Source organism: Pelophylax lessonae (assembly GCF_965119305.1).
Source record: "Pelophylax lessonae genome assembly, chromosome: 2".
Lineage (NCBI taxonomy): Eukaryota > Metazoa > Chordata > Amphibia > Anura > Ranidae > Pelophylax > Pelophylax lessonae.
The window spans coordinates 53,437,819-53,455,577 of record NC_138769.1 but is presented as its reverse complement, the minus strand read 5'-3'; the positions used below and the strand labels follow the sequence as shown (position 1 = coordinate 53,455,577).

The window sequence follows — 17,759 nt, the reverse complement described above, 5'->3', positions numbered from 1 at the left end:
AAGGGCCCACGTCCACCCCAATAGTTCCCCAAAGGAGAGGGGGGGGGCGACACTACTTACCACACCTTGGAAACCAAGCAGGCACCGGAGTCCTGGCAGTCCACCGCGCCATCTTGGAATGGGAGTGCTGCGGGCCAGAGGTACGTCCAGTGGGGCTATGTCGCGGCCAACCTAGTGCGGAGTTAATAGTGGTGTCGTGCTCGCAGTTGATTGTAGTTCTCACAGGAACAGAAAATAACAAAATAAGAAAAAATAATTCCATTTAAAAAGGCAAAAAATGCCAGGACCACAGATCCCAGCAGGGAACCAGTTCCTTACTCCTGACTAGGCAGAAAAACCTGAAGTCCTAGAGCAGGAAGTGGGAGTATACCCCCTGGGACTGCCCTAGAGGTGTAGTTAAAATTATTTCCGCCTAGTTCTACTCCTGTGGAGAGAGCAGTATAAGCCCAATGGTCTAAGAAGATATGGAGCTGTGTCCGTCAGTGAACGAAAGAGAAACACATTTTTAGCAGAGTGGGGAAGGGTTAGAAATTCTGACTTTGGGGTTGATTTACTAAAGACAAATAGGGGCTGTTCACTTTTCAAAGGGAGCTGCACTTTGCAAATACACAAGCATGTGCAAGAAAAAAAAAAAAAAAACACCTTTTTTTCTTTCATGTGATTGGTTGATGAAAGTCAGTAGAGCTTCAACTCATTTACTAAGCCATGGGGAAGTTTCCCCTGCAAAGTGCAACTTCCCTTTGACAGTGCACAGCCTATTTGTCTTTAATAAATCAACTCCTATGTTGTTTTATTGCTGTTTATGCTGGTAACACATGTGCCAAATCTCCCTAATGAATATTCAGGCAGTAACAAAAGTTTGACAGAACTTATGAATTTTTCCTACTCAAAAACTAAAAACATTTTAACCTGTCTGTACAGCAAGGGAGGAGAAATGTCCCCATTGGGACACAGATAGTAATACAAGTCTGCTCTATCCAAAACTAAATATATGTTCTAACTGAAGTGGAACTTTAGCATCTAACTTTTTATAGATTTGGATATAATGGTGAGGGGCTAGCCTAGAACCACAATCCGGTTCTTATTGCGGTCAGTGTTCCCGTCAGGGAGAATAACTAACTTTCTCCAATTGTCCTGATCCCCAATGTCGCCATGAATGAAGGCGCAATTAAATCAAAAAAATGGATTTTTGTAAGATCTTACCGTAAAATCCTTTTCTCTTAAGCTCATTGACAGACGTAGTCTTCTTGATTCTCAAGAGCTGGGTTATGTTGTCTCCGCAGGAGTAGGACTAGGCAGAAAGACAAAACGTTCTGGCTCCACCTTAGGGGCAGTCCCTGAGGGTATATCCTCCCTCTCTCTGCTACAGGGAATCAGTTCTGTTTTAAAGCAGTACAGAGAATTTAACCCAACCCAACTCAATGATAGAGGGGCGGGTACTACGTCTGTCAATGAGCTTAAGAGAAAAGGATTTTACGGTAAGATCTTACAAAAATCCATTTTTCTCTATCGCTCATTGACAGACGTAGTCTTCTTGATTCTCAAGAGCTGGGACATCCAGAAGCAGTGCCACAAAATGAGGGGTGGGATTGACAGAATCAAAATCCAATCTAGAAGGCCCAACCGGAGCCAACCAGAAGTATCAAAGGACTCATCGAGAAAACAGATGAGACCTACCCCACAAATCCTCGAGGTAGACCAACAGTCTCCTCAAACAGTGGCCTGCAGGAACCTTGCGGCCAGAAGAGGCATCTGACGATGCCATCACATAAACCTTATACAATATTGTAAAGGTATGAACCGACTACTAAACAGTCGCCTTGAAAACCTGAACCACTGACGCCTGATGGCGGAAGGTCCAGGAAACTCTAAGCGCCCGAGTAGAATGCGCCTTAACAGGGAACGGGGGATCCCGACCCTTAGATAAAATAAGCCTATACCACCGTCTGTCTGATCCATCTAAAGATGGTCGCAGCAGAACAGGCAACCCCTTCTTAGGGCCATCCGTGATCACAAACAGTGAATCCGTCTTACAAATTGAATCCGTAGTATACAAGTATATCCTGATCGCCCGAACTACATCCACGGAATGCCATGCAAATTCTCGAGGATGATTGGGCTAAGGACATAGGAAGGACAATACACTGTCCTTATTCAATGAAACTTTGAAACCACCTTAGAAGGAAGGATGGATTCGGATGAAGAACAACCTTATCCCTATGAACCACCAGATCTGGGGAACAACAGGATAATGCAGCCAGTTCTGACACCCTGCGTGCAGAAGTGATAGCCACCAAGAAGACCACCTTCTGGGATAAAGTAAGCAAGGGAATCTCCCTGATATTTTCAAAGGGAGGTGTCTGAAGAACCGACAGCACCAAATTAAGATCCCAGGATGGTAACGGCGCGTGCACTGGCAGAGCCAGGTGTCGCACCCCCTGGATGAAATTCCGCACCAAGGAATGAGTAGACAAAAGCTTCTGAAAGAAGATAGCAAATGCTGAAACCAGACCCTTGATAACACTCAAGGCCAGCTTCTGCTCAACTCCCTGTTGCAGAAAGCCAATATTCGGACTACCGAATAAAGATGTAGATGGAACCCAAGGGATTCACATCACACAATATAAGACTTCCATGAACGATGATAATCTTTCTGGAAGTCGCTTTCCTTGTTTTAACTAGAGTAGGAATAACTGAAGCTGACAATCCCTTGTCCTTCAGCACCTGGGTCTCAATAACCAGGCCGTTTAAAACCGGCGATCGTAAAGCAGGATGGAAGATCGGTCCCTGAGACAGTATATCCTCCCTGAGAGGAAGTCTCCACGGGACGTCCGCCATCAGTCTGACCAAGTCGGCGTAACAAGCTCGACGAGGCCAGTCCGGAGCTGCCAGGATTACTGGAATTCCTTCCTCCTCTATCCTGCGAAGAAGTCTTGGCAGTAACCCAAGAGGAAGGAAGGCATACATTAGCTGGTATTGCCCCCACGGGGCGATCAGTGTGTCTGCGGTTTCTGCTAGAGGATCGCGGGAGCGAGCCACGAATCTCTGAACTTTCCTGTTGAATCGAGATGCCAACAGATCCATATCCGGGGTGCCCCATCGTAGGCACAACTGGTGGAAAACGTCTGGATGGAGGGACCATTCCCCCTGATCCAGAGTCTGACGGCTGAGATAATCTGCCTGCCAATTCTCCACCCCGGAATGAACACCGCAGAGATTGCTGGAACAAATCGTTCCGCCCAGCGAAGAATGCAAGCCACTTCTTTGGCCGCTCGGACACTCTTGGTGCCCCCCTGGTGATTGACATAAGCCACGGCCGTGGCGTTGTCCGACTGGATCCGAACCGGGCTGCCCTGGAGCTGCTCGGTCCAGTGAATCAGACAAAGTCTGATCGCTCTCAGTTCCAATACATTATCGGTAACCTGGATTCTTCCGGGGACCAAAGTCCCTGGACAGATAACTGACCGAGAATTCCTCCCCATCCGGATAGACTGGCATCCGTGGTCACTGTCGTCCAATATATTGGCAGAAATGACTTTCCCTGGCTGAGCATCGGAGACCGAAGCCACCAGACCAGAGACTCTCTGGTCTGTTTGCTCAATCGGATCTGATTGTCCAGGGATTCCGGATTCCGATTCCATCTGAGAGGAATCTCTAGCTGAAGAATTCGGGTATGGGACTGGGCAAATGGGACTGCTTCGAAGGAAGCCACCATCAACCCCAGAACCCTCATGCAAGTCCGAAGGGAAGACCAGCTGTTGGATAGTAACAACTGGACTGCTGATTGAATCTTTCGGAGTTTCCCTACCGGAAGAAAAAACTCTTGTCCTGACTGTGTCTAGAATTAGACCCAGATATTCGAGCCTCTGGGTGGGAACCAGAAATGACTTTTGCTGGTTCACCAGCCACCCGAATTCCTGTAAAGAAATCATAGTAATTTCTATGTTTTGTAGCAAGGTCTGAGGAGACTCTGCATGAAGCAGAAGATCGTCTAGGTAACCTAGAATCGATATGCCTCTTTGGCGCAGAAGTGCCAACATTGGGGCCAACACCTTCGTGAAGACCCGCGGAGCCGTGGCGAGACCGAAAGGTAACGCCACAAACTGATAGTGGTTCTCTTCTACGGAAAAGCGTAGAAACCGCTGATGTCCTGCGAAAAATGGGAATGTGAAGATATGCGTCCTAGATGTCTATGGACGCTAGGACATCCCCTGGATGCAGAAAGGCTGCTACTGTGCGAATGGACTCCATTCTGAATCTTCTTATGTAGACAAAAGAATTGAGTGCCCTTAAGTCCAGAATTGGACGCACTTTGCCCTCTTTCCTGGGTATTGTAAATAGGTTTGAATAAAACCCCTGAAAGCGTTCAGTCCAAGGAACGTGGACTACCACTCCTTGTTGTAGTAAATCTGTGACTGCTCTCCGCAGATCGTCTAAACGATCCGGGGATAGTCGGCTATTGGAAGGGAAGAATCGCGCCGGTGGGAGAGATCGACTTCGCAAACCCATCTGTCCGGGATTCTGGAAAGCCATGGATCCGGGAACCGGCGAAGACGTCCCCCCACCCCAGTTATGGGTGGGGGCGCACCTTCAGGCTTTGGACGGTTTATCTTCAGGTCTAGAGGGGGCGGGCTTTTGCTTGCCCGACCAACGACCCCTGACGCCTCCTGCAGGAGCTTTGGAGGACTTAATTTTTTCACTCGCGGGACGAAAAAACCTCTTGTGAGCAGAAAAAGAAGGCCCTCGTCTTTGACGAGTTCCTTTACCTTTAAAATTTTGCGGGTAAAAGGTGCTCTTTCCACCCGTGAGATCCTTAATGATCTCATCTAAGTTGGCTCCAAATAGACGCTCTCCTAAAAAGGGGAAATTAGCCAATGCTTTTTTGGAACCTTGGTCGGCTAACCAACCTTTTAGCCACAGTGTACGCCTGAGAACCACCGCTGAGACAGATGCTCGCGCCAATAATGAAGTGGCGTCTAACGCCGCATCACACACAAACTGTAACCCCTGTATCATCTGTTCCAACAAATCTGATATCGCCTGAGGGACCTCTTCTAGGTCCCGGCGTAACCACTTGGTCCATACAGTTACAGCCTGCGAAACCAGACCAATAGCAATTATTGGTCTGAAAGCTGATCCAATCAAGGTAAACATGGTGCGAGACATAGCTTCTATCTTGCGATCCACTGGATCTTTAAAAGACGAAGCGTCTTCTAGAGGAATAACCGTGGCTTTATTCAATCTAGCAATTGGTGAATCCACCACAGGTGGTTCTGTCCATTTCTTAATGAGGGTTTCCTCAAACGGATAACGCCTGTTAATGCGTTTAGAAATAGTAGAAATGCGTTTTGGCAGACTCCATTCTTCTTTGATTGGATTGCCAAAACATTTGGGCAATGGAAAAACCTTCGCCACTTTGATGCGTTTTTTAGTCCCAAAAGGGATTACAGTTTCAGCTATTTCTGACGGAATACCCTGTAATCTTAAGGTTTCTTGAACAGATACAATGAGTGCGTTTACCAACGCTTCCTCTCTGGCTATGGCTGATGCCGAAACATCCTCCTCACTGTCTGAAAAGACAGTACACGAGACACCAATACCAGATGAAGTACCTGCAACTGCAGAAATAGGCTCAGAGTCTGAATCCGAGGTTTCAGATAATAAGGGGTTAGGCGGGGGTCGCTTACTTGCGCCCTGTCCCTGACAAGCCACTTCCACCCGGGACACAAAAGTTTCCACAATAGCGGACAATGATTCAATCGTCAGTGGGGTGCTGGAGGATCCCGCAGACCCCTCGAGGGGATCCGGAGGAGATACATGAGTGGCAGGGTCCATGTTAATTCAGGACACCTTTGCCAGAAAAACACAAAAAAACTTTTTTTTTTTTTTTTTTTTAATTTTTTTTTTTTTTTTTATGAGTCTCCCCCTAGCGCAATAGCGCCCCTCAGAGTACCTGCTTCTCGATCCCACAGAGAGAGAGAGAGGGACCCCCAAGGCTCACCAACCGATGCAGTGAAGTTTCCAACCAACTGCAGTCAGCGTCTGTCTTTACAGACTGGAAGGAGCTGTTGCTTTTTCCCGGGTAGAAGGACGTGGCTCCGCCCCCTGTGTACGCCTTCCGGCGTTCCCAGCTCTCCACGAGGTAGCTGGGCTCATGAAACATGGCCGCCCCCATAGAAGAGACATAAGACTCCAAAAACATGGCGGCCGGCGTGACCTGAGGACATACATGCATTTGGTCTACGGCAAAATGGCGGCGGACCGCCGAAATCGTTTTCCCAGCACATCCACCTGCATCTCTGCTGAGTGGCGATTGATTGATCTACAGGAGATACACTACAAATAAGGTAGGATTATACCTCCTATGTCTGCTGTAATGTTACAGTCTGCTGGGTAGAGTGTTAGCTCTCAAACCAAGTCCACTTCCCACAAACACATGCTGTATTACAAGGGGGACTTGTAAGTATCAGATATATACTGACCATATATGGAGGGGCCCATAATACATACTGCCTCATAACGAGGAAAAAAAGGGAACGTTTACTCACCATACCGAACCGACAGGCACCCTCTCTTCACAATACCCTCTCCACCGGGGTGGGGGTTTGTGGACCACTCCGGACGCCTCGACTCTCTGGTTCCTGGCGTCCAAGCGAGACTTTTAACTCGCAAGGTCAGTCCCTCCACTGGGACTCCGTCGCGGCCGACCCAGCGCGGAGCTCTGGTCTGCACGCGCTCGTAGGCAGAAAACCGGGGTGACCACTGGATCGCAACATCCAGCCCGTCGCCCGGCCCCGCATACTTACTTGAATGTGTCGCGGCCGACCAAGCGCAATGCCATGGTCTGCGCGCGCTCGTAGGCCGGCTGGGGTGACCACAAGTGTCGCCCAGTCCGGCATTTTTGCTTGAAGATCTCACAGGAAAAAACACTGGAGAAAACTACCTAAAAAATGTCTTTTTCTTAAAGAAAAAAGTCTTGCCAGGACCAAAAGATCCCAGCAAGGAACTTAGGTCCTTACTCCTGACTAGACAGAAAAAAACTGATTCCCTGTAGCAGAGAGAGGGAGGATATACCCTCAGGGACTGCCCCTAAGGTGGAGCCAGAACGTTTTGTCTTTCTGCCTAGTCCTACTCCTGCGGAGACAACATAACCCAGCTCTTGAGAATCAAGAAGACTACGTCTGTTAATGAGCGATAGAGAAATATTGTGGGACCTAAAGGGTCTGCCTAGGAGAGGGGACCACTCCAGAGAAGTCAGGGGATCCAGGAGCCAGCTCGCACAGCAGTGTTACAGTATGGGGGTGCCGTGTAGTGAGTCCTGAAGATTAAGGACAAAGGGGGTGCCAGGAAGGGCCCTGAAGTTGTTCAGCAGTACAGTCTACCTCAGAGTACAGCTTGCCTCAGGATACTACCTGTTTGCCACACTGGGATGTTCGGTTAATAAACCTGAATTTTGATGATATCTGGAGTGCAGCCATTTCTTCTACATTGATTGCTTCAGGATACAGTTTACCTCAGGAAGCTCAACTAATCCTTTTCACAGCCAAGGGCAATGTGAAGCAGCAGCCTAGCCATGACTAGCTCAACTCAGTGTTACTCAGCGTTAAACAGTATTATTCAAGCTGCCCCAGCCTATTGTGCATAGTTCTGTTAAGTTGGAGTATCCCACTCATCCCTTCTCCTATCCAAGTTCCAAATAAAACATAAAAACCAAAGATACTGGACTATTTCTTGTCTGAGGTAAAACACATGGAAGAGTGCCAGATTGTTCTAATGTTGCTAATGGTAACCCAGGTGAACCCGTAACCAGCAGCTCCCATGGGAGTAGAGCTACATTAGCTCGGAGAAAGATGGGACAAAATGCTACATGCATTTGTTGCCTACAGGACAGGAGTGACAAAGACAACGGGGTTGATTTACTAAATCTGATGCAGCTGTGCAGGGTAGCCAATCAGCTTCTAACTTCAGCATGTTCAATTAAGCTTTGACAAAAAGGCCCCTTTCACACAGGCGGACCGTTCAGATCCGCCTGTCCGTTTTTTTGGCGGATCTGAACGGTCCCCCCATGCATTCCTATGGGGCATTGGATGGCAGCGGAGACATGTCCGCTGACATACGACCCGATCCGATAAATCTGGACGGATGGAAACCCTATTTTCCATCCGTCCAGCGGATCGGATAGGACGGGATCGGATGAGAACGGACAGACGGTCCGTTCCCATCCGATTTTCCCCATAGAGATGCATGGGGAACTGACAGCTGTGTCTCCGCACACAGCGCGGAGACACAGCTGTCATCCTTCTGCTCAGCGGGGGATCGGCGGCTCGATCCCCCGCTGAGAAAAGCGGAGTCCATTTGACGGACTAGTGTGTGAAAGGGGCCAAAGAGCTGCACCAGATTTTGCACTCTACAGCTTTAGTAAATAAACCCTAATGTGTAATAAGACTTCTTCTTAAAAGATATTTAATGTGTCCTTTTGCTTAAACTTCCATTGCACTTTCAATGAAACCTGTTTCTCTGTGTGTGAAAATGCTTAAAGGAGATGTATGTCCAAAGCTTTTTTGTCTGTACTTCTATGGATCACAGGAGTGCAGCTTGTTCGGCACTCCTGTGACCCGTTTCAGCAAACAGCGGGTAAAAGCCCGCTGCTGACTGATGTCACAGAACCCGTCCAGGCTCTGAGAAAGATCAACCATATGGCTGGACTCCACCAAGATACCTCGACCGGCAGCTGGCTCAGCCTGTCGGCGAGCTGCTGAGAGCCTGAGCCAGCCAGCTGCTTCCACCACCTCCACAGCCCAGAGCTCCAGTGAGTGCTGAAGGAGCATAGCAGAGAGCCGCTGAATGATGCGTAATTGCACATCAGTGCGGAGAGAGATTCATATGCCAATAGCTAATTACTGACCCTGTCTACTTTGGCAAGAAAAATAATTTGAACATTGAGGACATTTAGCACATAAAATAATACCAGTGCTGCATTTTGCACATATTTTCAGCAAGACGGTGCAAATGTATGTTGCATTTTTGGGTATATATGTTTTTTATGGTTCATTATGCAGAGTTATGCAGTTCTATTTTTATTGCTCTAGATCAGTGATGGAGAACCTTGACACCCCAGATGTTTTGGAACTACATTTCCCATGATGCTCATGCACTCTTAAGTGTAGTTGAGCATCATGCGAAATGGAGTTCCAAAACATCTGGAGTGTCAAGGTTCGCCATTACTGCTCTAGATCAAACTCCATTACGGTCTGTGACCAGAATGAAACACATTCCTAGAACACAGAAGGTAAGGAAAGCCGCCCTACTCACCTGGATGTTGACAAACACTCCATGGTACGTCTCATACAGGACTTTATTGCTCTTCATGACAAGGGGGAATTCAAAAGGAATTTCTGTTTTACCACTGGGAACTTTTCCTGGCTTTACCATCTCTACAGTGCTGCTGATGATTTGAATTGGCTGAAATAAATCAATCACAGTATTTAGTGACTTAATATTAAAAAAAAGGAATTACATAAGCCTCTACAGACTAGCCAAAGACTTATGTTAATGGGTAACTCCACTTTCATGGGACAAAAAAATAACATAGCGGGAAAAAAAAATAATATAACATATAAAATTGTGACACAAGTCATAATGTATTTGAATGTTATTAAAATTCACCTTTGCATTTCAATCTGCAGCCTCTGTAATTTTCTGTAAAATGCGATATGCCAACCTGGAGGTGTTCGGTACACAGATGGTGTACAAAACACACCCTGAAAATGTCCTTTCCTGTTTGTGTGATTGGCTCACCAATTTTCCCAGAAGCCTGCACTAAGATACAAGTCAGATTTTTGGCATCCCCTGCAACAAAAATGTCATTTTTTGTGAGATACTCCCAAAGGAAAATCACGTCTCAAGGGATGCAGACCCTGCCAATTTCCTCATTAGAGCTCTGCAGGTGCAGCAGCTGAAAATTATAAAACCACTCAGAGACTCCATGCACACTAGTGTTTTTTTAAAGCTCAAAAAAAAAACGCTAGAAAAACCCGCTGGATGAAAAATGCTGATAATAGCTACTTGTTTTAGGACTGTTTAGGAGCATTAGTGTTTTATTAGCATTCGATAAAAAAAAAAAAGACTTGAAAAAAGCAGTTAGGAGTATTTAGCATTTTTATTTTCTGCCTGTAAAATGCTCCCAAAAACTCTACAAAAACTGTTTTTTTGTTGGCTCCTAATCGCTGAAGCTTGAAAAACGCTTCTAGCATTAACCGCTTGCCAACCAGCCGCTGTAGTTTTACAGAGGCAGGTCGGCTCAGTCCCACAAAACAAAGTATGGCGTGCCCATTCGCCACAGGGGAAGCTAATCAGCGGGTCTGGCGGCTGCCTGCCAGGCACTTGTGATTGCTCCCCGTGGAGACAGAACGACGGCCTGCCATTGTAAAGACAGCAGACCGCTGTTCTGTCAGTTATGAACACAGGGATCAGGTGTTCCTCTTATTTAGAAACACAAGTCTCTGTGTTCATGCAGCAAGCCCCCCCCCCACAGTTAGAAAGCACCCCCTAGGGACACATTTAACCCTTTGAATGCCCCTGGTGTTAACCCCTTCCGTGCCAGTGTCCTTAGTACAGTAACAGTGCATATTTTTAGCACTGATTACTGTAGTAATGTCACTGGTCCCTCCAAAAGTGTAAAAAATGTCAGTTAGGGGTCTGATCTGTACGCCGCAATGTCACAGTCCCGCTAAAAATCGCTGATCGCTGCCATTACGAGTAAAAAAAGTTAAATTAAAATAATAAAAATGACATAAATCTTTCCCCTAGTTTGTAGACGCAATAACTTTTGCACAAACCAATCAATATACCCTTATAGGGATTTTTTATTACCAAAAATATGTCACAGAATACAAATTGGCCTAAAATTATGAAAAAATTAGATTTTTAATTTATTTTTTTCATTGGGAATGTTTTATAGCGGAAAGTTAAAAAAATTTTTTTTTTTAGAATTTTCACACTTTTTTGTTTATTACACAAAAAATAAAAAAAATCGCACAGGTGATCAAATACCACCAAAAGAAAGCTCTTTTTGTGGGAAAAAAAAACCTACATTTTATCTAAGGTACGGCGTTCCACGACCGCGCAATTGTCAGTTAAATGAATGCAGTGCCGAATCGCAAAAAATGGCCTGGTGATTAAGGGGGTAAATCTTTCCGGTCCAGAAGTGGTTAAATAGTGTGCATTGACCCATACCGTGTTTCCCCAAAAACAAGACCTATCTCCGTTTTCTAGGATGGCTGCAATATAAGCCCTATCCCAAAAATAAGCCTTAGTTAAAATCCTTGTAAAATAATGTAATCCACACTGTAAAAGGATTATATAATGTCCAGTGTGTGTCTTTATGTAACATGATTGTAGAAAATACCTTATTTACAGAGCTGCTGGGCACTCATGTGACCTACCAGAGCTCTCCTCCCGTCTGACGTCAACAGCCCCTCCCTCTGCAGTGCTCGGAGCAGGGCTGACGTCAGTGGGGATCTCGGCATTTCCCTCAGCAGTGCTCAGAGCGGGAAAGATGAGCTCCAGCGGGTCATGTGAGCGCCCAGCGACGCTGTAAAAAAGGAATTGTTTACAATGTTACATGAAGACACACACTGGACATTATATAATCCATTTACAGAGCAGATTAAATGATTTTACAAGGACTTTAACTAGAGTTTATTTTGGGGATTACAGCGATGCTGATACCTGATCTCACAGGGAGGGAGAGGGGGAGAGAAGACAGAGAACAAATAAGACATCCCCCGAAAATAAGCCCTAATGCATTTTTTGTAGCCAAAATTAATATAAGACCTGGGCCTATTTTCGGGGAAACACGGTAGAATAACACTATTGGCTTCTAGGAGCAGAAAATGCTAATTTTTCATTGATTAAATATTTCCAAAGTAAGGTATAACAACAGTGTTGCCCACACAGTGGCAATGGACCAACATGCAAGGGTAGCATAGAGATCAAGGCATACACAGTGGTGAAATTCAACAGTGGGTTGTCTGGAACTTACTAGGTAGATTATGAATTTTCAAACCATGGGAACAGCATGGTGCAATTACTTGTAAAATTCCTAGCCTTCCAGCAAGGGTTAGGGGGAGATATTGTTCAAGGGGAAAAGGGCGTCATGAGAAAAAATGATAAGAAGTAGGTAGGAGTGAGTGGGACAAGGTTTCTCCTAGGGGCTCAGGACCAAAAGTAAGGTGAAAAACTATAGGTAGGTAAGGACAGATGGATTCAGAGAGGGAAGAGCATCAATAAACCATGGGTTTCAAATCTTTAGAAATTGCTGCGAGTCTTTTAGGATACAACAGAGTTTATTATTAGAAAGGATCACGTTTATGTTAGCTTTTACTTCCTGCAAACTGACTGACTGTAATGGGAAAATGAAAGTCTCAGGTAGGAATTCCTTTCCACCACAAGATGTCCAGCATCTTTCAGGTCCAGGTTCAACCTCAGACTAAGGACACTGTCAATTCAGGGCATCATTGACCTCTGTGTGGGTCCCTGCAGTCACAAACGCAGATGCAACTAAAATGGAAATGGACGTGTCACACCACTACTAAGGGATCTAGCTACAACTTTATTCCAATAAAGGTCTGGGAGACAATCCAAAAAGTAGCCAACACATTTTAGGGGTCCAAGAAAGCCCCCTTCATTAGAGCTGGGAAAGCCAGGACATCTACATATCAATCCAATGTCAATATATGTGACATTGGATTGATATGGAGATGTCCTTTTTTTTCTAGCCCTGATGAAGGGGACCCCCGAAACACATTGGCTACTTTTTGGATTGTACCCCTTTTATTAGAATAAAATTGTATCTGGACCGCTTAGCAGTGGTGTGGTGCATCAATTTCCATTTTTGTTACATTATGCTATAAGAAAAGGAGACCATAGATATCCTCTGGGATGTAGAAGCTGCCTGCCTTGGAACCAGAATTTTTACATTAACATCAATACTTTAAAGGGATATTAACGCCTTGTTTTATTTTTTTTGTTTTTTAAGAACAAACATGTTATACTTACCTGCTCTGTGCAGTGGTTTTGCACAAAGCGGCCCATATCCTCCTCTCCTCGGGTTCCATGTCAGTGCTCCTGGCTCCTCCCTCCTGCCAGCAGCTTGCTCTGGGGGGCACCCAAGCAGACACGCTCCAGAGACGTGGCTCTGTGTGTCCATTCACCCGCCCCCTCAGTCTCTTGATTGGTTCAATGGCTGTAATTTGGCTCCCGCTGCTACCAAAAGCTAATCAAGAGTGCGAGTCCCCGAGGGGCAAGGCTCTCCTGGACATTGCTGAATCGAGAGGGGGCTCAGGTGAATGATAGAGAGGCTGCTGCATACAGGTTTTTTTTACCTTCATTCACAGAATGCATGAAGGTAAAAAAACCTTGTGTCTTTACAACCACTTTAAGATAGCAATGACCGGGAGGCAATCCTATGTGTTCAGTGCTATCTTTTCACTTTTTTCAACATACACAGATGTATTATTGAGGACTGCCCAGTACCCAAGAGGTGGAGAGGACCCTGTGTGAAGGGAAATGGAGCATAACATACTGCTATAGTAAACTTACCTTCACTGAATTGTAGAAGGCCTCAAAAACACCAACGCTCTTTGCACTAAGCTGCAGATTAACAGACCCCTCCATTGTTAGGGTGATGCCTTGATGCTGAACCGTGTCCTTACTCATTATCACCACGACTCCCGATAAGACTTCCTATAGAAAGAGCAGAGAATGGTCAGCCATTTCCACACACTGTACAATGAAATGAGAACTGGGCAGCACAGAGAAGTGTTGGTCATATTTTTTTTTTTCTTTTCCAAAACTCTAGGCAAGCAATTAAATAAAAAAAGTTTTTTTTTTTTATATCAATAGTTGTTTATTAAAGAATTTGTATGTACTTAACCGACCGACCGCCGCAGGTTTACAGTGGCAGGCTGGCTCAGCTGTGTGAAACGTTGTAGCCCTACCTCTGTCGCCCACGTGGTGCTGAGGAGCGAGCATGCACCGCAGCCGGCGCGCTCCCACCCCTACTAGGCAGTGGGGAAGCCGATGCACCAAACCGGCGGCTGCGATTGTGCCGGGCACCCGCGATCGCTCCCCACTGAGAGAGAACGGCCAGCTGTTGTAAACACAGCCGACCGTTCTTCTCTCTGAAATGATCACAGAGCTCCTGTGATCCTTCTATATAGGATTACAGGTCTCCATGGTCATTTTACAAGCCCCTCCCCCCCCCCAGTTAGAAATCACTCCCCTAGGCTCACACCTAGCCCTTTGATCACCCCTAGGTTAACCCCTTCCCTGCCAGTGTCATTATTACAGTAGCAGTGCATAATTTTCAGCACTGATTACTGTAGTAATGTCACTGGTCCCCCTAAAAGTGTCAAAAATGTCAGTAAGGGGTCCGATCTGTCCGCTGCAATGTCGCAGTCCCTCTAAAAAAATCGCACATCGTCATTACTAGTAAAAAATAAATAAAAATGACATTAATCTTTCCCCTAGTTTGTAGGCACGATAACTTTTGTGAAAACCAATCAAAATACGCTTATTGCGATTTCTTTTACCAAAAATATGTAGCAGAATACAAATTGGCCTGAAAGGATGAAAAATTTGGATTTTTAATTTTTTTTTTGGGAATGTTATATGACAGAATGTGATTTTTTTTTTTTACAGAATTGTCCCTTTTTTTTTTGTTTATAATGCAAAAAATAAAAATTGAGGTGATCAAATACCACCAAAAGAAAGCTCTATTTGTGGGAAAAAAAAGGACATCAATTTTATTTGGGTACAGCATCGCACGACCGCGCAATTTTCCGTTAAAGTAACGCAGTGCCGAATCGCAAAAAAATGGCCTGGTCATTAAGGGTGCAAATCCTTCCAGTCCAGGACTGGATAAGCAATTGCAGTAACGGAGTATGAGGCATTGAAAAGTTGCTCAGTTTTTTTAATAAGTCATGGCATTAAAGTTGGGGGAGGGAAGGGTATAGGAAGGGAAGAGGATAAATACAAAGTTTTATTAACCACCCCTTTACATTTTATGTTCTAGACACCCCATCTGTCAACATGGTCAGATCCTTGACAGCCAATGGTTTGCACGGTATGGTCAAACACACACACACACAGCCTGCTCATTGGACAATAAATGAGCAGCAGCATCTCTCTAATGATTACTCTATGCAGTCCTCCAGTCGGTATGTGTGTACTGCAACAAACACGGATTGGCCCTTTGTGCTGCTCTCTTTCTCTCAAGTGCCCTGTACAGAAGATAATAGGAAGCGGATATGAAGACAAATTTATGTAATTGAAGAAGCTGCAGGTAAACCTTATAAAGCAGTAGTACTGCCTTATCATAGCCATATAGCTGTTATGGAAAAAAACAAAATACCAGCAAATTTTAAAAGGAGAGTGGATTGCTTCAAAATCTGCATTATGCTCTGCTTGCTTTGGGACTCCATTTCAAATAATTATTGAATGAAGGAATAAAAAGAAAAAAAAACTGATTTGAGAAGAGAGCCTTGAACTGTCAAAGTCATGTGACCTGCCTCTCCTCCAATCGTAGAGTTCTCTCTACAGTGTTATGCAGAGACAACCCTCTGAGACACTGTAACCTACAATATAGGAATGGCACTAATGGCACTACACAGTGGGGTTTATATACTAAACTAGGTGATGGGGCTTTTAAACTAGGTGATGGGGGGGAGGGTACAGATGTAGAATTAGCCAGTGGAAAGCAAGTTTCAGAGGGCAGAAATGGGGGCATTAGCGGTAGTGTGTTCGGAGCTCCTATACCCAGGATGGGTATGGGGAAAAATCAAGAGAGCAGCCTAAAAACATCAAATGAGGATATATGTAACCGATCAAAATTAAGAGGTTTGTATACCAATGCCAGAAGTCTGGCCAACAAGATGGTAGAGCTGGAGCTGCTGATGTTTGAGGAGGACTTAGATTTTGTGGGGATAACTGAGACTTGGTTCGACAGCTCTCATGACTGGATGGCGACCATTCAGGGGTATTCCCTTTATCGCAGAGATAGAGAAGGTAAAAAAGGGGGAGGGGTATGTCTGTATATTAAGAACAGTATACAGGTAAATATGAGGGATGATATTAATAATGGAGCTAAGGACGAGGCAGAATCCCTATGGGTAGAGCTTCAAAGGGAAGGCACGGTGGGGAAGGTAATATTGGGCGTATTCTATAGGCCCCCCAACCAGAGGGAGGAGGGGGAGGCGGACCTCATTTTACAGATAGGATTGGCAGCAAGGATGGGAAATGTCATTATAATGGGGGACTTTAATTATCCAGATATAGACTGGGCAGAAGGAACAGCACACTCAGCCAAGGCTAGGCAGTTCCTAAATATTTTGCAGGATAATTTCATGGGTCAGATGGTGAATGCATCGACAAGAAACAATGCGGTACTTGACCTACTGATTACTAACAATACAGACCTGCTCACGGATATAGAAATACGGGGCAACTTAGGAAACAGTGACCATAGGTCAATAAGTTTCAGTATTAATTACAGTTATAGGAAGCAGAGGGGTAATATAAGGACGCTGAATTTCAAAAGAGCCAATTTCCCAAAACTGCGCTCGCTGCTAGAAAATATCAATTGGGATAGAACCCTGGGAACAAAGAACACAGAGGGAAAATGGGAGTGCTTCAAAAGCATACTTAACAAGGGGATTGACCAGTGCATTCCAAAGGGAAATAAATTTAAAAGAGCAAAATTAAACCCTGGGTGGCTAAACTCCAACATAAAAATGCATATTAGTGCTAAAGAAAAGGCCTTCAAAAAATACAAGACTGAGGGGTCATTGGCAGCATTTAAGCACTACAAAGAGTGTAATAAGAAATGTAAAGATGAAATCAGGGCGGCTAAAATAGAACACGAGAGACATATAGCGGAAGAGAGTAAAAAGAACCCCAAGAAATTCTTTAAGTATATAAACAGTAACAAAGCGAGGTCAGAACACATTGGCCCCATAAAAGATGACAAAAGAAATATGGCCACTGAGGACAGAGAAAAGGCGGAAGTGTTAAATAATTTCTTCTCTTCAGTCTTCACAAAAGAATCGGAGGGCTACACGAACCTAGCTTGTAAGGCCAAACTAAACAACCCACCTCAGGAAGTGACGCCATGGCTAACAGAAGATAGACTTGGAACTAAACTAGAGAAACTTAACATAAATAAATCCCCGGGACCAGATGGCTTGCACCCGAGGGTTCTTAAAGATCTCAGCCAGGTGATTGCCAGACCATTATTCTTGATCTTTAAGGATAGTTTACAGACAGGTATGGTGCCAGCTGATTGGAAAAAAGCCAACGTGGTACCAATATTTAAAAAGGGGCTGAGGTGTATCCCGGGTAACTATAGGCCGGTCAGCCTAACATCTGTAGTCTGCAAGATTTTGGAGGGGATGATAAGGGACCACATACAAGACTTTAGTAATGAAAACAGTATTATTAGTAGTAAACAGCATGGATTTATGAAAAATCGTTCTTGCCAAACCCATCTACTTACCTTCTACGATGAAGTGAGCTGCCACCTAGATAAAGGAAAGCCTGTGGATGTGGTGTACCTGGACTTCACAAAGGCCTTTGACACCGTTCCCCACAAACGCTTACTGTACAAACTAAGGAAGGTAGGTATAGAGCACAAGGTGAGTACCTGGATAGAGAACTGGCTCCAGGGGAAAGTCCAGAGGGTGATGATTAATGGGGAGTAC

General features: G+C 45.1%; 1 protein-coding gene across 4 annotated transcripts in view; it reads right to left on the bottom strand.

The window, feature by feature from the left end:
• Positions 1-17,759, bottom strand: part of VPS26C (VPS26 endosomal protein sorting factor C) — a 56,757-nt gene that overhangs the window by 25,896 nt on the left and 13,102 nt on the right. For all 4 annotated transcript variants that reach the window (XM_082246536.1, XM_082246537.1, XM_082246538.1 and 1 more), the window contains exons 2-3: positions 13,603-13,746; positions 9,313-9,462 (exon numbers count right to left, since the gene is read on the bottom strand). In XM_082246536.1, coding sequence (XP_082102662.1) covers positions 9,313-9,462; positions 13,603-13,746 — 294 coding nt within the window. The remainder of the gene's footprint in view (positions 1-9,312; positions 9,463-13,602; positions 13,747-17,759) is intronic.